The 23,016-nt window shown below is 47.6% G+C and overlaps 1 protein-coding gene across 2 annotated transcripts; it reads right to left on the bottom strand.

The window, feature by feature from the left end:
* Nucleotides 1–1,652: 1,652 nt before the first annotated feature.
* On the bottom strand, nucleotides 1,653–22,790 carry ZC3HC1 (zinc finger C3HC-type containing 1). Of its 2 annotated transcripts, none has more exons than XM_087935373.1 (10): nucleotides 22,610–22,790; nucleotides 21,092–21,202; nucleotides 18,725–18,876; nucleotides 17,789–17,872; nucleotides 17,222–17,349; nucleotides 14,804–14,976; nucleotides 11,721–11,943; nucleotides 10,086–10,304; nucleotides 5,970–6,170; nucleotides 1,653–2,999 (listed from the first exon to the last, which is right to left on the bottom strand). In XM_087935373.1, the coding sequence occupies exons 1-10, from the start codon at nucleotides 22,780–22,782 to the stop codon at nucleotides 2,931–2,933; spliced, it is 1,533 nt and encodes a 510-aa protein (XP_087791499.1). In that variant the 5' UTR covers nucleotides 22,783–22,790; the 3' UTR covers nucleotides 1,653–2,930. The 2 variants fall into 2 exon arrangements, with proteins under 2 accessions (XP_087791499.1, XP_087791501.1); XM_087935375.1 differs by having other exon boundaries at nucleotides 10,092–10,304.
* Nucleotides 22,791–23,016: the final 226 nt, after the last annotated feature.

The raw sequence follows: 23,016 nt of genomic DNA, 5'->3' as shown, positions 1-23,016 counted from the left end.
AAGCCAGATTCATTTAACAACCATGTTACTGACCACTGTAGTGATTGACTTAAGAACGGTGGCAAGAAATGTTGTAAAATGGGGTAAAACCCACTTAAGAAATGTCTCACTTAACAACATAAATTTTGGGTTATGTTATATTAGTATAATATGGCATAGAATATTAATATATAATAAATCTAATAATAGTAATAATAATATGATTAGATGTTGAGTCAATTTCATTATCAAAGATCCCATCTGGAATATTTGTTTTATATACAGTAGTAATATGGTATTCTTGTTAAACAAGGATGGGGAAACTGACCTGTTATATAAGGGAAGGAGAATTTATCACGGTTTTTCTGTATTTTTTTATCAGCATCCAGCTGGGATGGACTCTTTTATTTTTAATGCTAGACTTAATTAACATTTGGGACTTTCTCCCCTTTTCTGTACACATTTTTTCTTTTCTTTTGTTGTTATTCATGTTTTTCTGTTTTGCATTTTATTTTACTGGATAAAAACAAAACAATAAGCGTAAGATATCTCTAAAAACTGAAGGATGGGATTTTTGAGTTGGATTTGAGAAGATCCGCCCGTTTGGGGGGAATCTTCCCCGCGACTCTTTTCCCAAACTTCGGCATGCTCGAACCCCGTTCCTTGGGTTCCTCTCCAGCCTGGGTGATTCCCCTTTCAGGGAAATCTGTAACCTCCTCCTGACTCAGTTTCCTTGGTGGGTGTCCCGTGACACCAGGCACGGTGCCACTTGGCGTGGGCTGAGGCTGCCACGTTGCCTCATGTTAATCCATCGGACTTCCGGGGTTGCGGCCGACATGAAACGCTGTCAGGGAAATGCTCCACGTGTCGGGATTCGTCTGCCAAGGTGTGTCTCATTATCACGCCGTGAAAAATTGTCCTCTGGCGACGAAGCAACGAGTGAGTGGCCGGGATGTTATGTTGTTTTGATTCTCTTTCCGGCCGAGGGAACGTCCCTGCTGAGTGTCTCATCCTGCGACTCACCTGGCAAAACGGCTCCCAGGTGACCCACAGGTGCTTTTCCCAAAAGGCAACTGGGCTTTCTTGTGTTTTTTTTTTACTTTTCTTTAAAAACATTTTGCTCCCTGGCCAAGAAGGTTCTTTGGTTTTGATCAGAATCGAAGAAGCTTCGTGGACGAGGAGCGAAGTGTTTTCAAAGAAAAACAACCTAAGAAAGTCCAGTTGCCCTTTGGAAAAAGTTCTGATCAGAACCGAAGAAGCTTCTTTGATGAGGAGCGAAACATTTTCAAAGAAAAACAACCAAGAATGTCTAGTTGCTTTCTGAAAAAAGTTCTGATCAGAACTGAAGAAGCTTCTTTGAGGAGGAGCGAAACGTTTTCAAAGAAAAACAACCGAGAATGTCTAGTTGCTTTCTGGAAAAAGTTCTGATCAGAACTGAAGAAGCTTCTTGGATGGGAAATGAAACATTTTTTTGGTTTTCATTGCTTCCTTCATAATTTCTACCCCGGCATGAGATAGTAGCACAGCGCCAAAAATGATGGACTAAGTCTAGGGAGATCTGGATTCAAATCTACCCTCAGCCACTGGATGATTTTCTGAATTTTCCCTCTCTCTGCCTAGCCAGCCCCACAGCTCCTGGGAGAAAAGTGAGACAAACATCACAACACGCCAAATAAATAGGCCTGGATTGTGCTATTTATTTTATACAAACATCGCACAAAACATTAGAACATGGGTTTTTCTTAATCAAGGGGTCCAGCTAGGCATGAAATGGGCTTCTTATCCAGATGTCAAACAGCTCTCAACTGTATATCTACCACCTCTGATGTTTTAGGGGGTTGCCCACATACACAACTTAGTATTTAAGGCCGGTGTGTCCAATTTTGTCAACTTTTAAGGCTGGCGGACTTCAACTCCCACAATTCTTCAGCCAGCCAAGCTGCCTGGGGAATTCTGGGAGTTGAAGGCCATCCTGAAAAGCTGGCTAAGGGAATTCTGGGAGTTGAAGTCCACCAGCCTTAAAAGCTGACAACGTTGGACACCCCTGATTTGAGGCAAGCTCTCTCCAATTTTTCCCACCTGTCTGCGGAGGAAAAGCAATTTTTCGATCTTTCAAATGATGAAACAGGGAAGGAGCGTCAAATTATTATTATGTTTTGGCCAGATGAGAGACTCAACATCGTCACAGGGAATTCTGGGAGAGCTTTCTCTTTTTCCCTCTTAAAAATAAGAAGTCAAACAAGTTGTTCCATTTCCATCCTAGTTGCCCCAAGCAGGCCAGGATTTCTACTCATATTTGAATCCTCGGGTAGTCAAAGGATTTTCATGCGAAGCACGTTAACCGGGGGTGGGAGGGTGGGGGGGTGTCCGGCCCCAGCAGGGAGTGCCAGGGGCCGATATTTGTGCTGGTGATGAGAATGTCCAATCAGGTCTCCCCCAACAAATTTTACACACACACACACACACACACACACACACACCCTGAAGAGGGGCAGGAGGAAGGAAGCCAAGACCCGAACTCAGCTCCGAGGATGAACCCAAGAGATCCCGTGGGAAGGGATCTTCTCGACCTTGTTGCTGAACAGATCTGGTTCAGTTTAAAAATGGGAATTTCTCGGGGTTCAGCTGCTGGAGGCCTCCCGGCAACTGGGAACCGGCGCAAGGGTTTCACAAATGCTCGGGTGTCCCTGCCCGCCTTTGAAAGGGCAGAAGGATTTTTTTTCCCAGGATCCGCACCGCAGGTAAGGCCTCTTCTTTGGTGGGAGGCGGGCGACTGCCCCATGCTTCTGTCCGTGGATGGGGGAAGAGGGTGAGACTTGCCACGGCGAGGTGGTAGGTAATTATTCCTCCCTGGGTCTCTTCTTCTCTTACACAACGTCCCTCCTGCTAACCGAATGGGTCATGTTTCTGCTGTGCCCACTTTGCACCGTCCCGATGCTGTCGGCAGGTCTTCAGGAGGAGCAGGCGGCTTCCCACTGGCGGAAAATCTGGAAGACCTTGCGGGATTTGGTCGAGAGACTCTGCGGCCGGGAAGAGAGGGACAAATGAGAAAGTAGAGCGACACGGATGCCAAAGAAATGTTACGAGAGAAGCGGTTTGGTCTATGGTGAAGGCAGCAGGCTAGAGAAACTGGGAGGCGGGAAATTCTAGTCCTGCCTTAGGCATGAAAACCGGCTGGGTGACTTTGGGCCAATCACCAGGAGACAGGGAGTTCTAGTCCCGCCTTAGGCATTAAAGCCGTTTGGGGGACTTTGGGCCAATCACCAGGAGACAGGGAGTTCTAGTCCCGCCTTAGGCATTAAAGCCGGTTGGGGAACTTTGGGCCAATCACCAGGAGACAGGGAGTTCTAGTCCCGCCTTAGGCATTAAAGCCGGTTGGGGAACTTTGGGCCAATCCACCAGGAGACAGGGAGTTCTAGTCCCGCCTTAGGCATTAAAGCCGGTTGGGGGACTTTGGGCCAATCACCAGGAGACGGGAGTTCTAGTCCCACCTTAGGCATTAAAGCCGGTTGGGGGACTTTGGGCCAATCACCAGGAGACGGGGAGTTCTAGTCCCGCCTTAAATATGAAAACCAGTTGAGTGACTTTGAGCCAATCGCCAGGAAACAAGGAGTTCTAGTCTTGGCTTAGACATGAAAAGCCAGCTGGATGATTTTGGACCAACCACCAGGAGATGATACAAAATGTGTTACCGGTCATATCTGTCACCCTCAAGGTTAGCTAACATTTATCCAAATATGAGTCCGAAGTGTTGGAAATCTAAGCAAACGAGGGGCACCTTCTTCCACACTTGGTGGCTCTGCCCAAAAAGTAAAAAATATTGGGGAAAAAAAAATAGACTGTGGATAAAAGAAATTACAAGTATTCAGTTAGAATTCCAACCTGAAATGTTTTTGTTGGGAATGTTAAAAGGGGACTATGCAAATGAAATTAAATACTTAATTCTCCATATAATCACAGTGGCAAGAATTGCGTTGGCACAATGTTGGAAAGGCGAACAAATCCCAACAAAGAATTGGATTACTCAGAAAATATTTGACTGCACTGAAACTTAGGAATAAGGATGACTCAAGATATATCACAGCTTGGGATAAATGGTATAAGTGGATTAAAGAGAAAAAACTAGGAACTTAAAAGATCTGTCTTTGATGAATGGAGTACTTAAATGAAGAATGTTTACCAAATAAGAAATGAATAGTAGTAAAATCATTACCAAGAAGAAAGCACACCATCTTAGTTGATCAGAAGCATATAGAAGTTTTATACGTTCTGTATGTTTATTTATATTGTATTTGTATGTATCAATTTTGTCTATAATGTTAAGTTGTATTCAATGTTTTGTATATACTGTTTTTTCTTTTTTAATCGCTAATAAAGTTTTCTTTAAAAAAAAGAGAAAAAGAAAACTGGCTGGCTGATTTGGAGCCAATGACCAGGAAGACTGTGAATTCTAGTCCCGCTTTAGGCATGAAAGGTGGCTGGATGACTTTGAGCCAATCACCAGAAAGTGAGTTCTAGTCCCGTTTTAGGCATGAAAACCGATTGGATGACCCTGGGCCAATCACCAGGAGACGTTGAGTTCTAGTCCCACCTTAGGCCCGAAAGCTAGCTGGGTGACTTTGGGCCAATCACTAGAAGATGTCGAGTTGTAGGCCCATTTTAGATGCAAAAGATGAATGAATGATTTTTGGCCAATCACTAGGAGCCTGTAAATTTTAACCCTGCCTTAGGCATGGAAGCTGACTAGATGACTTTGGCCCAATCACCGGGTGAGTTCTACTCTCACCTTATGGATGAAATCTGGCTGGGTGTCTTTGGACCATTGACTAGGAGATGGTGAGCTCCAGTCCCACCTTAGGCAAGGCTGGGTGAGGAATTCTGGGAATTGTCGTCCACGTGTCTTCAAGTACCACCAAGGTTGAGAAATGCTGAAGTAAATGACCACCAAAATCCATCCAAATCCTTCTGATCCAACTTTGGGACCTGCATCTGCAGAAGACAGCACCTAACCGGTTCTTGATGTACCTTCCAGAGTTGGATTGGAAGAAGTTGGATGAACTAAGTTGCACAGGGAAACAATCAGGATCAAGGGAGGTATTAATACCACTCTATAAAGCCTTAGTAAGGCCACACCTAGAGTCCTGCATCCAGGTTTGGTCCCCACACTATAAAAAAGATGTTGGGACTCGAGAAAAAGTACAGAGAAGAGCAACCAGGATGAGGGGACTGGAGACTTAAAACATATGAAGAACGGTTGCAGGAACTGGGCCTGGCTAGTCTAGGGAAGAAAAGGACCAGGGGAGACCGGATAGCAGTCTTCCAACATTTGAGGGGCTGCCCCAGAGAGGAGGAAGGGGTCAAGCTATTTTCCAAAGCACCAGACAAAGAAAAAAGGAGGGAAACTGAACAAGGAGAGATTCAACCTGGAAATAAGGAGAAACTTTCTGACAGTGAGAACAACCAACCCATGGAACAGAAGTTGCCCTCGGAAGTTGTGGGAGCTTCATCCCTGGAGGCTTTCAAGAAGAAACTGGACTGTTTTCTGTCAGAAATGGTGTAATCTCCTGCTTGGGCAGGGGGTTGGACTAGATGACCTACAAGGTCCCTTCCGACTTCTGTTAACCTGTTATTATTCTGTTATTCAGAAGTTGTGGGAGCTTCATCGCTGGAAGCTTTCAGGAAGAGACTGGACTGCCTTCAGTCAGAAATGGTGTAGGGTCTCCTGCTTGGGCGGGGGGTTGGACTAGATGACCTACAAGGTCCCTTCCAACTCTGATTATCTGTTATCTGAACTTTGTCAATTAGTACCGTGTTAGACAGTTTACAATTTTACAGTATGGATCTGTAGGAGTGGCAGAAACCAGGGTGTGTGTGGGGGGAGGAGTTTAACTGGGGAATTCTGGGAGTTGAAGTCCACAAGTCTCCCAAGTTGCCAAGCCTGGACACTCCTGCCATAGACCAAGTAGATGACCACTGATGGTCCGACTCACCTCGGACTCCAGGTGGGCTGGCTTTTCTGACTGCCTGGAAGCCTGAAGAACTTTCAGGACCACCTGCCAACCACGGTCTGCCTTCTCCTCCAGGGAGTCCCCTTTGGTTCCAAGTCCTGTTGCTTCTTTCACCTCGTTGACCCACGGACACCAGTCACGGTGTTGGGCCAGGGGGTCGAAGAAAACCCGGGTCAATGAGTCCTGTTAGGGGAGAACAACAGCCTGGGTTCATACAACCAGATTAAGTTGGGAAAGGAATTAGCTCATCTTCACCTAAGCCAGAGATCTCCAACCGTGGCAACTTTAAGACTTGTGGGTTTCGACTCCCACTGTTCCTCATCCAGCCATGTTGAGTTGGTCCACAAGGCTTAAAAGTGGCCAAGTTTGGAGACTCCTGCCATGCCCCTGTCAGAGTCTGAATCCATGGAGGAAGATAAACAGCTGACAGGGAGCGGGAGTGTGGCTCCGTTGGCTGTGGAGGAAACTGGGGAAGGGCAAAGTCTGGCTGGGCAGAGCAGGAGAGAGGTAGAACAAGGGAGAGGGAGTTCAGAGGAAGACCCAGGCCCACCCCCTCTTCATCCTAGGCCATGCAGGAAGGAACTGAGAAGGGAGCAATGTGAGTTGGGTAGCTTACGGGGGAGGAAAGGGCCCTGATTCCCTTCATTAGCCACAGCTGGGAATGAGAGCCTGAGTTTATCTTGTGTTGGTTTTGGTTATCTGTGTTCCTGGCATCCTCCTAACCTGTGTTGAGTTATTGCCGTGCCTTCACATCTGGAATTCCTTCTCCTGCCCTCCTGGACTAATTACCTCCTTTTGCCTTGATTGGACTTATAAAGTTTTCGTTGACCACGTTTTGGACTTGATTCTCTGCAGCCAAAGGCTGTTCCTGGGAGAGTTTTTCTCCAGCCCAGAAGGTAACCAGGACATTGGGGGCAAAGTTGGAGCGAATAAAGGGACTCCTACTGATTATCTGACTGGGTTGCCTTTGTGCCACGCCCCTTTGGGTCATCACAACTCCTGACCTAAGCTAAGTAGATTCAGATGTTCATATATTCCATCAGGTCTCCAGAAACGATCTTTAATTGGACCACTAGTCCTTGGATGAACCTGACCGAGCTTTTGATCTAAGATGTAGTGAAGAAAAATGAAACCGGAGACGAACAAGAAGCTATCTACTGAAGCCTTTCTCAAACTAACATCCATTCTTCTTGCGCTGGGACTTCAACTTCTAATCGGTTGAGAATTCTGGGGACTGAAGTCCAAGGCCTTCTGGAGGCATCTGATGAGAACAATGACTGAGCTACTGACCAGTTGGAACCATATAGGGGAGATCTTGATTGCTACCAAAGACCTCCATCCTCTCCATCTTCTCTCCTGCAGATTAAGGTCCTTTTTTTCACCTTGCTTGATAGAACCTGGAACTATTTTGGCGGATCTTTCTCTGGACGTGTTCCAGTTTGTTCTTGGGGGGATCTTCTCTGGACGTGATGTTCTGACCCAAACCTTGTTTCAAGGAAACAAACACGAATCGGAGGTAACAGCCAAACCTTTTAATGATTCTTTATGAATTCTGTTCCTTCCCGGTGAAAAGGCTGTTTCAAACTAATTGTCTCTGATAAGAATGAGCCTTGCCAAGGTGGTGCAAGGCTGCCAAGAATGCTAGATAAAGTTGCCAAGAAATATTTCACACACACAGAGTCTCCAAACACCAACCAAGATACTCCGAACGTCCACAAGGCTTGAGTGCAAAAAACTTCTTTGCTTCCTGCAAAGAACTCTGGTTTCTCAGCTGGCTTTATCCCTTAAGGGAGGGGCCATTACCTTGCAGCCTTACTCCCGAGTTGCCCGTGCTGCTGCAGCTGCTCTTTCCTTCTGTGCACATGCACTTGGCCCAGGCTCCTCGGGGTGCTCTTCCTCACTGCTGCCAGCCTCCACAACCTCTGAAGGCAGCCTTCCACTCCCTGATGGTTCTCTGGCCCCATCCCTGCATCACAGGCAGGCCCCTCATCTGAGTCCTCACTTTCTGAGACCTCAGCCGTCTGCAACTGCTGCTGGCGAACCACAACATGTGCTCCAGTTTGTTCTTGGGGGGGATCTTCTTTGGATGTGCTCTAGTTTGTTCACATCCTATTTAGATTAAGGTATCCAGAACTGGAGATGGAACTCCAAGTGGGATCTGACCAGATTAAACAGAATGGGACCACCGATTTCTGTGATCTCTTGAGCTTTTCATAATCTTTCATTCATACAATGGGTAGATATATCTTGTGCTAACAATGATAATACTTTTCTTACCAATATAACAATAATCACATTTTCTCTATAAGCCGTTATTTCTTACATCTAATACTTTTATAAATCTTAACTTATTCCTCTATATATTCATCTACTCAGTTTTAACTTGTTTGTTTCCCAACCATTGATAAAATAAATCCCTTAGCATGTTAAAATCTGGTTTCTTCTTTTTAATTGCCAGTGTTAATCTATTAGATCTTTAGCCTTAGGCCAAGTCAGGAAACAAACCTTACAAGAACCTTATGGTTTTGGGGTATAACAACAGGAGTTTGAGCTGCTAAGGTTTCCTTCTGTTTCCCCTCTTATACCAAAGAGAATCAAGGTGATTCTTGAGTTTCTTCCTCCTTCTTTACCAGAGCTGAGATTTTGATTTCGGTCTTTATAAACAGCTTTCCTACAGGTAATCCTCAACTTAAGCCATTCATTTAGTGACAATTCAAAGTTACAATGGCTCTGAAAAAAAAGGGAATTGCCAGGGCCCTCACACCAGTTCTAGACCTGCCTTAAGCATAAAAGCCAGGTGAGTGTACCTGGCACAATCACCTGGTGAGTTCTAGTCACGCCTTAGCTATGAATCAGCAATCACCAAGGGACAGTGAGTTCTAGTCCTGCCTCAGGCATGAAAGCCGGCTGAGTGACCTTCGGCCAATCACCAGGAGAAGGGGAGTTCTAGTCCCGCCTTAATTATGAAAACCAGTTGAGTGACTTGGGCCAATCCCCAGGAGAAGGGGAGTTCTAGTCCCGCCTTAACTATGTAAATGCAGATGACTGACCTTGGGCCAATCATCAGGAGAAGGGGAGTTCTAGTCCCGCCTTAATTATGAAAATCAGTTGAGTGACTTGGGCCAATCCCCAGGAGAAGGGGAGTTCTAGCCCGCCTTAACTATGTAAATGCAGCTGACTGACCTTGGGCCAATCCCCAGGAGAAGGGAATTCTAGTCCCGCCTTAAACTATGTAAATGCAGCTGACTGACCTTGGGCCAATCCCCAGGAGAAGGGAGTTCTAGTCCCGCCTTAACTATGTAAACGCAGCTGACTGACCTTGGGCCAATCCCCAGGAGAAGGGAGTTCTAGTCCCGCCTAACTATGTAAATGCAGCTGACTGACCTTGGGCCAATCCCCAGGAGAAGGGGAGTTCTAGTCCCGCCTTAATTATGAAAACCAGTTGAGTGACTTGGGCCAATCCCCAGGAGAAGGGGAGTTCTAGTCCCGCCTTAACTATGTAAATGCAGCTGACTGACCTTGGGCCAATCCCCAGGAGAAGGGAGTTCTAGTCCCCTTAACTATAAAACCAGTTGAGTGCTTGGGCCAATCCCCAGTTCTAGTCCCTAATTATGAAAACCAGTTGAGTGACTTGGGCTAATCATAGGAGGCAGTGAGTTCTAGTCCTGCCTTGGGCATAAAAGCCAGCTGGGTGACTTTGGGCCAATCACTAGAAGATGTTGAGTTGTAGACCCATTTAAAAGCTGAGTGAGTGACTTTGGGCCAATCACCAGGAGACAGTGAGTTCTAGTCCCACCTTAGGCATAAAAAGACTCTCGACCAATCACAAGGAGACGGTGCGTTCTAATCCCGCCTTAACTCTGTAAATGCAGCTGAGTGACTTTGGGCCAATCCCCAGAACGGGAGTTCTAGGAACGAAAGCCAGCCGGGTGACTTTGGGCCAGTCCCTCCCACTCTATCACCCCAACCCACCTCACAGGGTTGTTGTTGCAGGGAGAACAAGAGGAAGGAAGAGGATTCGACAGGTTTGCCACCTGGGGCCGTCTATAAATGTGACGCAAGTGGGAATACAGACGGACAAACGAATTAACTACGCACGCTCACGGAACTGCTGGAGGAGTACAGGCGTGGCCGCTTGGCTTTCCGGTGGGGGCTGGACGGGACTTCAGCTCCTGGGCCGCAGGCTTCCCCGTGGCCCATGCTGCGGGTCACAGGCCGGCTCCGGGGGGTGGGGCTGGCTGCTTCGGCCTCCGGGTGCTCGCTGAAGCTGTCCCCGCCCCTCGTGCGGCTGATCACTGGCGACGGACTCTTCTCGTGCTGCAGGAAGGAAGGAGACGGACGGAGTTCTGACCCACAGAACCTTAGCAGAACCGAGAAACAGGCTCCTTGTCCCCCAAAACCCCACCATCTATTTAGTTACTGTGAATTCATGGCATTCACACACAGAAAAGTCCCAACAATCATCCTCCCTGAGGACACAGAGAAACCTCCAAGTGGCCTCAACGACCCTCTAAAAGGATGCAAATGACCAGCTGTCTGCAAGGAGTATCAATCCTCCCATTGAACATCATCCAGTCAGAAGGCTCCACACCCATTTGCACCACTCAGGTGTGACCCTGAGGACACAGAGAAACCTCCAAGTGGCCTCAACGACTCTCTAAAAGGATGCAAATGACCAGCTGTCTGCAAGGAGTATCAATCCTGTCCTTCCCCACCATCCAGTCGGAGCTGAAGAACCTTCTTGGAGGAGAAGTGAAAGGTCTTCAAACGAAAAACCAGAAAGTCCAGTTGCCTCCTGAAAAAGCACCTTTGGGACAACCCTGACTGGAAGGGCGGAGAATCTCTACAGACTTTTAGCTATGCCATTTGGGATGGACACCCTTGGAATGGGGTGGGAGCAGGAATGGATTTCCGGGGGGGGGGTGGGGGGTGGGGACACTGAAGACCACAGGAACCATTTGCACCAGTCAGGTAACCCTGAGGACACAGATAAACCTCCAGGTGGCCTCAACGTCTCTCTAAAAAGGATGCAAATGACCAGCTGTCTGCAAGGAGTATCAATCCGTCCATTCCCAACCATTAAGTCAGAAGGCTCCACACCCATTTGCACCACTCAGGTGACTCTGGGGACACAGATAAACCTCCAAGTGGCCTCAACGACCCTCTGAAAGGATGCAAATGACCAGCTGTCCGCAAGGAGGATCAATCCTCCCATTCAACATCATTCAGTCAGAAGGTTCCACATTCATTTGCACCACTCAGGTGTGACCCTGGGGACACAGATAAACCTCCAAGTTGCCTCTATGTCTCTCTAAAAAGGATGCAAATGACCAGCTGCCTGCAAGGAGGATCAATCCTTCCCTTCCCCACCATCCAGTCAGAAGGCTCCACACCCATTTGCACCACTCAGGTGACCCTGAGGACACAGGTAAACCTCCAGGTGGCCTCAACGACCCTCTGAAAAGGATTCAAATGACCAGCTTTGTCTGAAACGAGGAACAATCCTGTCCTCCACCATCCAGTTGGAGCTAGAAGAAGCTTCTTAGAGGAGAAATGAAATGCCTTCAAAGAAAAACCAGAAGGTCTAGTTGCTTCTTAAAACAAAAAAACCAACCCCTTTAGGACAACCAAGACTTGAAGGACGTGGTATCTCTACAGACATCAAGACTAGAAGCACAGGCCTTGCCCTCAGGAGCCTCCCTCGGAAGCTGCGCCTCCAGCTTCAAGCGTTACCTGCTCCGAGCCCAGAGGGACACCCGTGTCCTGGCTCCGGGTGATCATCCGTCGTGGGGAGGAGGTGGGCCCCAGAGGGGGTTTCTCGGCCACAGGGCCAACGTTGGGGAGGTTCTCCAGCTCGGTCTCGGTGGACTCCATCTGGTGAAAACTCCACAGCCCCACTTTCCTTATGCAACGGCAACAGCTGATCAAGGGCAGACGGACAGAGCCAGAGGGAGCACTAGGAAAAAGACATACACACACACAGAGAGACACAGACAAAAATTAAACCTGAGGATCCAAAGCCAGTCTGCTTCACACAAAGCACAATTTAAATACCACACAGCGTATTTTTCAGAGTATGAGACGCTCTGAAGGATACGACGCACCTCTCTGAAGCCGCTTTCAGCTTCAGCACAGCCGGATTGAGCACAAGCAGCTGATGGTCGGGTTGGATCAGCCTCCCGACGATCAGCTATTCCAAGCTGCAGGGATTTGCCATCGCCTGTTGCCACCTCTGCGTGCCCCGTTTTTTGGGGGCCTCCGCGGGAACAATGTTCGGCTCGTCCTGGGCGGCGGAGGATTGGAACAAGCGGAAAACGGGCGCGTGGAGTCCCAACATGGGGCACACGGAGGCGGCAACAGCCAATCCCTGAAGCCTGAAACAGCTCAGCTGCTTGTGCTAAATCAGGCTGTGCTGAAGACGCCCATACATTTTCACAAAAAGTGCGTCTTATACTCCCCAAAATATGGTACATGAAGATGCTACTCGACTTACAACTTGTTGTAGTCCACCGACAGCCCGCAGAGACAGCAGCAGAGTCGGACAGTGGGGAGGAACACGGGCTAGAGTCCTGGAGTCTGGGGTGGACTCGAACGAGGGTCCTGCGTCTGACGCAGAGATGGGGCCAGGGTCATCTGGGAGTTATGTGCTGACTCCGGAGACTCCAGAATCTGACAGCAGTGAGGAGGAGGAGCAGGGGGAGCCTGTTCCCAGTGTGCGTGTGCGCAGAGCTGCCAGAAGGCAAGAACAGCTAAGACAAAGAAGGCAGTAAGGCTTGGAGGTGATTGGTCCTCCCATAAGATAGAAAAAAAGTGCAAAGGGACAGGAGCCTTTGCAGGAAGCAACGTTGTTTTGCTCTGGTCGGTTTGGAACTTGAAATCTCCGTGGTGAATTTATGCTCTGTTTGGTTTTGAAAGACTAATTGGGACTTTAGTGTTGGCAGCACTCCATGAAAGATAAAGGTGCGTGCTTATCAGACTTCTCCGAAGGACTTTGGCAGACTTCTATGGGACTGTTTATAACTGGTTGAGACTCATTATGGGCTGTGAATGACGATCATTCATAGCCGTCGAACTAAAATAAAAAGGTTTTGGATTTAACGTGTGTTGTTTGGTGTTTCAGGAAGTCTTGCTTAGAGCCCAACAGGTTCGGTGGCTATGCCAGACACGCTGTTCAGGGAGCGTTGGCTCATTTGACCACTTTTCTTGCCGCCGTCATTAAGTGAATCACTTGCAGTGGTGAAGTTAGAAACCCATCGTTAAACTAATTTGGTTTCCCCATGGACTTGCCTCGTCGGAAGGTCGCAAACAGGGATCGCGGGACACTGCAACCGTCGGAAGTACATGCCAGTTGCCAAGCTTCTGAATTTTTGGTCACGTGACTGTGGGAATGCTGCAATGGTCGCTAAGTGTGAAAAAAGGGCCCTGTGACTTTTTTTCCGCTGCCGTTGCAACTTCAAACGGTCATTAAAGGAACGGTTTGTAAGTTATCTGTGTTATGTGCATTTTTCATACACTGGTACCCCTTGAGTTACATACACCATGACTGAGCCTGGAATTTTTTCAGTCGTTAAATTGGAATGATCCTTACATGGGTTCATCAGGTGACTTCACCATGGTCATTAAGTGAAGATGGCGGCTGTAATGCAAATCTGGCCGTTGTTAAAGAGAATCCTGGTAGGAATGTGTGCTGTCGCCAAGGTGGGAGGGCGAGTTATTATTTTATTATTTTTATTCTTCACTTTTTTCCTTTATATCAGTGGGCGCCAACCAGTGGGCCGGGGACGACTGGTGGTCTGAGAGAAAATTTTGGTGGTCCTCAGAGAAATGTCCCCAGCACCCAAAGCAATTAATCGAGGCTGCGCGGGAACACAAGGCTGCACCGCCCACATGGCCCATGGGAACACAAGGCTTGCGTCGCTTGCATTGCGAACAACACGAGGTAGTGAGGGGAGGGGGGAAAGGGCAGGGGGGGGAACTTGCCCCACTCGCCCCACGCGCCTGGCCTGGCCACCGGGCTGCCTTTTTCCTGCTTCTTTCTTCTTCTGCTTTTGGCTGCACGCAAGGAAAGCAGCCAACGTCTTTCTTTCTCTCCCCCAAACTCCGCCAGAAATGAGTCTTTGGGACCCTGCAAGGCCTCCTGCTCCAAGAGGCTGCAAAGACTCATTTCTGGCGGAGTTTGGGGGGGAGAGAAAGAAAGACTTCTGCGGCTTCTGCTGCTTTCCTTGCATGAAGCCAAAAGTCTCTCCCTCCCTCTGAGAACGGAGCTGGAGACGGTATCCTGCGATCCCAAATAAAGAACGATCGATCGGTACAAAAACAGGGTGGGGAATTTTCCTGCAGACTTTTGGGGGGATTTTCCCAGGGTCTCCGGTCCGTGGGATTTAAAATGATGAGTTGGGTGGTCTCTGAGGTCCAAAAGGTTGGCGACCCTTGCTTTATATTGTGCTTTTTATCTCCTTGAGTTCCCACGTGCGAGCAGGCGGCAATGTAAAAATTTCTAAGTAATGAATAAGTCATCAAATCAATCCATTTTCCGCAGGGGTGGTGGTGCAAAACTCCACCCTGGTGACTGGAAGAGCATCCGGCCATTAAAACACTTGGCTAGCTCCAGTCAGTGGGCCCAGACTCCACCCTGCAAAAAATTATGGGGTCCTTCAAATAAGATAATGATGAATCCATTTTCTGTGGGGTGTGTGTGTGTGTGTGTGTGTGTGTGTTTGCCAGAGACTAAAAATAAAGGATAGTTTGGGGCACAAATAAAAAATGAAAATAAGACACACACAGACACACACACACCGATTTGATCTTCCACTTACCTACTGGTCCAGCCGCAAAGGGCTAGAATGGAAGCTGTGATGTGGACTTGAAGAAGGTCCGAAGGCGGCTTGGCCGATGTCTTCTCGCCTTCGGTTCTGCAGTGCTCCTCCTCTTCCTTCTCCTTCTCCTCGATCCATTGCAAGAGAAAGCTGACCTTGTCTTCAGTCAAGGACTGAGAAGCAAACAGACTAGAATCAAATCTCTCCACCTCTCCCGAAATGGCGATCGGCCACTTTCGGGTGGGCGAACACGATTTCCAGAAGTTTCCAAGCTAACAGAGATGCCCAACCTGCTGTTTGGGTTTTTTGTTTTTTGCTTTCTCTCTTTTAACGACCACGTCATCCCTCGCCTTGGAATGGAGTAGAGCTAGCAGAGTGTTTTTACTGGCCGGATACCTTTCCTGTCGCCAATGTGGAGTTTTGCTCGGCAGATATATATCCTCATCGTGCTCAGAGAGAGAGAGAAATATCTGCCTCCAACCTAGGATCGAACTCACAGCCTCCTAATTGTGAGGCGAGAGCTCCACCTCTAGGCCGCTGCACCCACACATGCCCAACTAGCTGTTCCGGGAAGGAAACATTCTGGAGACATCTAGAATGTTCTGTCAGTCTTTGAATCATGCTAATCGGACGTTCCAAAGAGAGTTTGGGACATACAGGTAGTCCTCAGCTTACAATAGTTTGGTTAGTGACCCTTTCAGTCAAAAATGTGACTTCTGAATGTTTTTCATAGTTACGACCTTGGAAGTCTCCTCAGGATTGTGGGATCAAAATTCAGAGGCCAGGCAACTGGTTCACAGTTACGACGGTGGCAGCGTCCCCGGCGTCATGTTTCCCCATTTTGTGACCTTCTGAGGAGCCAAATCAAGGGGGAAGCCGGATTCACTTAACAACCAGGCCACTAAGTTACCAGCTGCGGTGATTCGCTTAACAAACGGGGGCAAGAAAGGCTGTAAAAATGGGGCAAAACTCGCTTAAACAAATGTTTCACTGAACGACAGAAATGGTAGGCTCCCTTGTGGTCGTTAAGTCGAGGACTGCCTGTATTTTATTTCATCCTTAAATAATTTAGAGCTGCCTAACCCACATTTGATCATGGAAGTATCAAAAAAGAAAAAAAAAACAATCAAAACCATTTAAAAAAAAAACCCCAAAACCCATTAAAACACAATCGGTAGAGCAAGAATCCCAGGGCAGAATCTTCCGTAAATCTTCATGCCAAGATTGGCTCATTTAACGCACGAGTTACAACCTGCTCTGTCCTAGGCCTCTCCAAAAAGCACTAAAATTCTGAGTCCCGGCCAAAACCTCTTTTGTTGCATTAATAATGTGAATTTCATTCACAATCAGCCGAACAGCTTGGCAAACAGGCTTGCAAAGGTAAACTAATGAGCTCAGACCTTTATCTATCCTGGAAGGGTCTTATTTTCGAGGAAACACGGTAGAGATAGATAGATAGATAGAGATATAGATAGATAGATAGATAGATAGATAGATAGATAGATAGATAGATAGATAGATAGATAGATAGATAGAAAGAAAGAAAGAAAAGATAGATGATATAGAGATATAGAGATAGAGATAGAGGATAGAGATAGATAGATAGATAGATAGATAGATAGATAGATAGATAGATAGAGATATAGATATAGAGATAGAGATAGATAGATAGATAGATAGATAGATAGATAGATAGATAGATAGATAGATAGATGATAGATAGATATAGAGATATAGAGATAGAGATAGAGGATAGAAATAGATAGATAGATAGATAGATAGATAGATAGATAGATAGATAGATATAGAGGATAGAGATATAGAGATAGATAGATAGAGATAGATAGATAGATGATAGATATAGAGATATATAGATAGAGATAGATAGAGATATAGAGATAGATAGAGATATAGAGATAGATAGATAGATAGATAGATAGACAGACAGATAGATGAGATAAATAGATAGATGGTAGAGGATAGAGATAGATAGAGGATAGAGATAGGTAGGTAGGTAGGTAGGTAGGGATAGATGGATAGATAGATATAGATGATAGACAGACAGACAGACATAGATGGTGTGAGAGAGATGATATTAGATAGTAAGTATGAGGTAGGTGGGTAGGTAAGTACACAGATATAGATGAGAAAGATATTAGATGAGATAGATATATACACAGATATAGATGATAAATGATAAATGATAGATAGATAGACGAACAGATGGATGGATGGACGGATGTCTATAGCATCTGTATATGTGTGTTATATATGTGTATGTGTAGATATATATTCTCCGTTTGAGAGCAGGCAAAAGAATTTCATTTATAATGTGTGCCAGTGTGCTCACAGTAAAAAAAAATGACAATAAAAGTTATCTTTATCTGATCTGATCTGATCTCATCACCAAGAGCGTACCACGTTTTTGAGACTGTCCGGCTTCAGGGAGGGCAGCTGAAGCTGCAGCTGACAGAGATTTCGGAAGCGTTCTAGGAAGTCGCTGCAGAGAGCATGGGGTTCTTCCACCAGCAGCACCGAAAACCGATCTAGTCCGAAAGGAAAGAAGCAGAAGTCAGGAAGTCCTCGATTTACGACCGCGATAGAGCCCCATAGTTATGTTGTTAAGCGAAACAGTGGTTAAGCGAGGGGTGTGGTTTTGTTTGCCCCATTTTATAACCTTTCTTGCCGCAGTTGTTAAGTGAATACAGTTGTTAAACTAGCCACACAGTTGGTAAGCGAATCCTTCCTTCGTTGACTAGAAACTTTGGGCTCCACTGTGGCCGTAAGTCGAAGACCAGCTATACTCCGACAGGCACGTGGTTAAGGGACTGTAAGAGCAGCAATCCAAGAGAAGGGCTGCAATTTCATCAGGGCCTCTTTTGAGCATCTCCCACAGAAAATGGCAGAGCATCAAACAGCCTACACACCTGGAAGACCTCATGTCCAGGTGCAACCCAACCTTGCTATTTCTTTCTCTTTTCTTACCTGGGCAAGGACTGTCCGGCCAGAAGCAGAATTTTTCGTGAGCTCCCAACAAGGCCTTCTGCAGCTCCAGGCACCTCTCCTTATCTAGGAAGCAAAGAGGCCCGATGAACAGCAGACCAACCCAAGGCAGAACACTTTTAAAGATCTGTGAAGTCCCAATGACAAGGTGGTGTAAAATGCCCCATCCAGGGTTACTAGGTGCCAAGATGGGCAACTCATTTTGCAAACCAACCAACCAACCAACCAACCACTCAGCCAACCAACCACTCAACTACTCAACCAACCAACCACTCAATTACTCAACCAACCAACCAGCCAGCCAACCAACCAACCACTCAACTACTTAACCAACCAACCAACCAGCCAACTAACCAAACAACCAACCACCCACCCAGCCAGCCAGCCAGCCAACCAACCAACCAACCCTCAATCACTCAACCAACCAACCACTCAACCAACCAGCCAGCCAACCACTCAACCACCCACCCAACCAACTAGTCAACCAACCAATCCACCAACTAACCAACCACTCCATCAACCAACCAACCACTCAACCAACCAACCAGCCAGCCAACCAACCACTCAACCAACTAGTCAACCAACCAATCCACCAACTAACCAACCACTCCACCAACTAACCACCCAGCCAACCAACCACTCAACCACCCAACCAACTAGTCAACCAACCAATCCACCAACTAACCAACCACTCCACCAACCAACCATCCACCAACCAACCAACTACTCAACCAACCAGCCAGCCAACCAGCCAGTCAACCAACCAACTAGTCAACCAACCAATCCACCAAATAACCAACCATCCACCAACCAATCACCCACCAACCAACCAACTACTCAACCAACCAACCAACCAATAAATCCTGTTTCCAGTTGCCTTCCAGATATTAACAGACCAGATTCTCCCAACAGGCTTACATTTGCTGAAGTCGAATGCCAGCTGGAGACTGGCGCAGAGGTACGCTTGGCAGCTGGAGCATTTCAACATGTCGCACTCCACGTTGGTCCATCCATACTTGGCGCAGATCAGGGGCGACAGCTCGTGGGGTTTGCCTGCCCACTTGAGGGAGTGTTGGGCGTTAAGGAAAGCCACTCGAGATTTCAGAATTTAAGATTTAAGAAAAATCTGGGTTTTCCCATCAACTTCTACAGGCCAGCATGAAATCTCCTCCAATTCTCACAGCTCTCAATAGAGGTAGTCCTCAACTTACAACAGTTCGTTTCATGATCGCCGAACGTTACAACATCACTGAAAATTAATGACTGATGGCCATTTTTCACACTTACAATCACTGCGGCATCCCCAGGGTCACATATTTTCCATTTAGATGCTTGACAAGTGACTGTGATGACCCAAAGGGGGCTTGGCACAAAGGCAACACAGTCAGATCATCAGTAGCTCCAACTTTGATTAGCTCCAACTTTGTTCCCCAATGTCCTGGTTACCTTCTGGGCTGGAGAAAAACTCTTCCCAGGAAGAGCCTTTGGCTACAGAGAATCAAGTCCAAAACTTTGTCAACAAAAACTGTAAGTCCAATCAAGACAAGATGAGGTAATTAGTCCGGCAGGGCAGGAGCAAGAATTCCAGACATGAAAGCAGGGCAAAACTCACGCAGTTGGGAAGATGCCAGGAACACAGATAAGCAAAATCAACACAAGATAAACTCAGGTTTGCTCGCAGCAGCTGCCACACTCAGCATGCATTTCTTTTAAATTCTCATTCCCAGGCGTGGCTAAGGGAATCAGGGCCCTTTCCTCTCCCGTAAGCCATGCAATCTGCGTTGCTCCCTTCTTCGTTCCTCCCTGCATGTCCTAGGATGAAGAGGGGTGGGCCTGGGTCTTCCTCTGCACTCCCCCTCTCCCCTCCCCTGCCGGCCTTTGCCCTTCCCCAGTTTCCTTCACAGCCAACGGAGCCACACTCCCAGTCCCTCTCAGCTGTCCGGCTTCCTCCTTGGATTCAGACTCCGATAGGGGCATGACAGTGACTCACATTTTTTAAACAGTTTATTTCTACGTTTTAAGAACTGACTCACATTTATGACAGTCACAGTGCCCCGAGTCACGATTCCCTTCTGTGACATTCTGACAAGCGAAGTCAATGGGGAAACCAGAGTCACTTAACAACCATGTTACTCATTTAACAACTGCGGTTGATTTCACTTAGCAAATGTGGCAAGGAAAATCAGAAAATGGGGCAAAACTGACTTATAACAAATTCCTCACCTTAACAACATACATTTTGGCCTCAATTGTGGTTGTAAGTTGAGGACTACCTGTATTTGGACAGCTCACAGAGAGCGGGGAAAAGGGAATAATTGGATGCTTCACCTGTGGAGAAAACCCATTTTTTATTGAAAATAGCACTCCTTTAAATGTATAGGTAGTCCCTGACTTACAACTATTCAGTGACCATTCCAGGTTATAACAGCACTGAAAAATCACTGAACATTTTTCACTTATGACCATTATAGCAGCTACACTGGCACGTGATCCAAATTCAGACAGCTTGACAACTGACTCACATTTACGACGGTTGCAGCGTCCCAGGGTCACATGATCCCCTTTGGTGACCTTCTGACGAGCAAAATCAACGGGGAAGCCAGATTCACTTAACAACCATGCGGCTTGTTTAACAAGTTCAGTGATTCAGTGAGGGGAGCCGAATGTCAACTCCTAAACCATTCCTAGGCCTGTTTTAGTAGTTGCCATAAAAAAAGGGGGGGGTGAGAGAGGAAGGAAATCTGGAAGAGCCGTGCAACAGTTTGGAAGCAAAAGTACATTCCAACTCTTATCTTTAAAAGATTGTATCTAAACTACCAGAGCTTTTGCCCGCGAATATATTTAATTGGAGAACATGATTGATGATACCGTGAAGGTGCTCAGTTGGAGAATCTGATTTATGACACACCCAGGAGGGAGAAGGGGAAACAGGGTCACAGGGGACTGTAAATGACGTAGGCCAGAGTTGGCTCTGCACACAGGGCAGGGCCATTATGTCGCCTCTAATAAAATCTTTGCAATTTTTTGAAGTTTGGCTGGAGAATCATGATTTAATTAGGGTGATTGCTGGAATCCTGACAGAACCACGGTGGCCAGAAAGGATGTAAAATGGGGCAAAACTCACTTAACCTCACTTAACCTTAAAACTCAACAGCTTAGCAACATAAATTTGGGGCTCCATTGTGGTCGTAAGCTGAGGACTACCTGTACATTTTGTTTCCTCTAGGCACTCCCCCGCCCCCCAAGAGGAAGCAGCCTTAGAATAATTGGGACTCAAAGGATATGGTGAATGTTTCTACTCTGTTGAAGAAAGCCTCTTTGCTAGTGGATTCAAAATGCAGTTCGTTGCTCTGGGGGGAGCCATTGGCCACTTCACCGAAGGCAGAAGAATCTTTTCTGAAACGCAAGCAAGAGCACTCAGAGAAATGATTTTCGATTCACAACAGCGAGTGTTACTAGTTTCTCCCCCATCTCCCTCTCTCAGGCCCCCCTAAAAGTGTCTAAAACGAATAGGTGGCAGAGGAATACATTGGATGGAATTTTTGAATTGGGCTAGGATCTTTGGGGGCCATTCAGTCTGACCCCACTGCTCAGGGGAGAATCAGAATGGAAACTCCCGAAATGAAAAGGCGGCTCGGTCCTAGTTCTTAGGCTTTATGCCTTAAGGTAGGTCTAGAATTCACTGTCTGCTGGTGATTGGCCCAAAGTCACGCTGCCATCTTTCACACCTAAGGTAGGAGTAGAACTCACCATCTCCAGGTGATTGGCCCAAAGTCACACAGCTATCTTTCACACCTAAGGTGGGACTAGAACTCACTGCCTCCAGGTCATTGGCTCAAAGTCACTCAGCCATCTTTCACACCTAAGGTGGGACTAGAACTCACCGTCTCCAGGTGATTGGCCGAAAGTCACCCAGCCATCTTTCACACCTAAGGTGGGACTAGAACTCACCGTCTCCTGGTGATTGGCCCAAAGTCACCCAGCCATCTTTCACACCTAAGGTGGGACTAGAACTCACCGTCTCCAGGTGATTGGCCCAAAGTCACCCAGCCATCTTTCACACCTAAGGTGGGACTAGAACTCACCGCCTCCAGGTGATTGGCCCAAAGTCACCCAGCCATCTTTCACACCTAAGGTGGGACTAGAACTCACTGTCTCCAGGTGATTGGCCCAAAGTCACCCAGCCATCTTTCACACCTAAGGTGGGACTAGAACTCACTGTCTCCAGGTGATTGGCTCAAAGTCACCCAGCCATCTTTCACACCTAAGGTGGGACTAGAACTCACCGCCTCCAGGTGATTGGCAAAAAGTCACCCAGCCATCTTTCACACCTAAGGCGGGACTAGAAGTCACAGTCTCCTGGTGATTGGTCCAAAGTCACCCAGCCATCTTTCACACCTAAGGTGGAACTAGAACTCACCGTCTCCTGGTGATTGGCAAAAAGTCACCCAGCCATCTTTCACACCTAAGGCGGGACTAGAGGTCACAGTCTCCTGGTGATTGGCCCAAAGTCACGCAGCTATCTTTCACACCTAAGGTGGAACTAGAACTCCCGGTCACCTAGTTCTATCCCAGCCCCTACCCCACCTAGACCATAGAAACACCCCGCTCCAATGAAACTCCCCCATAAACCCCCAGCCCCTTCCCCTCACCCAATCCCGCCCAACACGGCCCCCACACCAGGCCCAGAACCCGCCTCTCCTCCGGCCCGCAACCGCCACCGCCCTCCCGCCCGCCGGAGTTGAAGCCACGCGGGGCGGGATGCTGGCTGGAGTCCGGCGGGCTCCGTCCTTCCTCGCTCACCTGTCCTGCCCGGCTTCCTCCGGGGCGATGCCTTCGTCGATTAGTTCCCGCACCTTCTGCGGGGTGATGGCCGGGGACTTCGGCTTGGTCGCCAGGGCGCCGCTCTCGTTCTCCGGGGCATCGGCGGCGGCGGCAGCAGCAGCAGCAACCGCCGCGGGGCTGGGCGCCGCCATCTTGGTCCGACCGTTGAAAGCGTTCCCCACCACCACCCGCCAACCGGAAACGGAAGTTCCGGGGCACCTTTGTTCCTACCTGGCTCAACTGCTTCATTCAGCCGTCCCTGCCAGTCCCCTTACGCGACAATGCTGGGGCTGCAAATGAGGAAGGGGGCTATAGATTGAATACAAGTCCCCCTTTCTGCCCCCTTATAAAACAATCCCTGGGGCTAGAACTGAAGGGGTGGGGAT

This window comes from Pseudonaja textilis, chromosome 5, assembly GCF_049901715.1.
Source record: "Pseudonaja textilis isolate UNSWEBS1 chromosome 5, rPseTex1.2, whole genome shotgun sequence".
Classification (NCBI taxonomy): domain Eukaryota; kingdom Metazoa; phylum Chordata; class Lepidosauria; order Squamata; family Elapidae; genus Pseudonaja; species Pseudonaja textilis.
Note: the sequence above shows the minus strand (reverse complement) of the source record. Positions and strands in the feature narration are given on the sequence as shown.

Bases quoted from the DNA above. Each gene is read 5' to 3' on its own strand.
- ZC3HC1 (XM_087935373.1), bottom strand. From the start codon at position 22,782: ATGGCGGCGCCCAGCCCCGCGGCGGTTGCTGCTGCTGCTGCCGCCGCC. The intron at 14,977-17,221 runs GTACGCTCTTGG...TTTGCTTCTCAG, and splicing joins CGGACAGTCTCAAAAACGTG to TCCTTGACTGAAGACAAGGT. The intron at 3,000-5,969 runs GTGAGTCGGACC...TCCCGGCCGCAG, and splicing joins CAGCCCACCTGGAGTCCGAG to AGTCTCTCGACCAAATCCCG.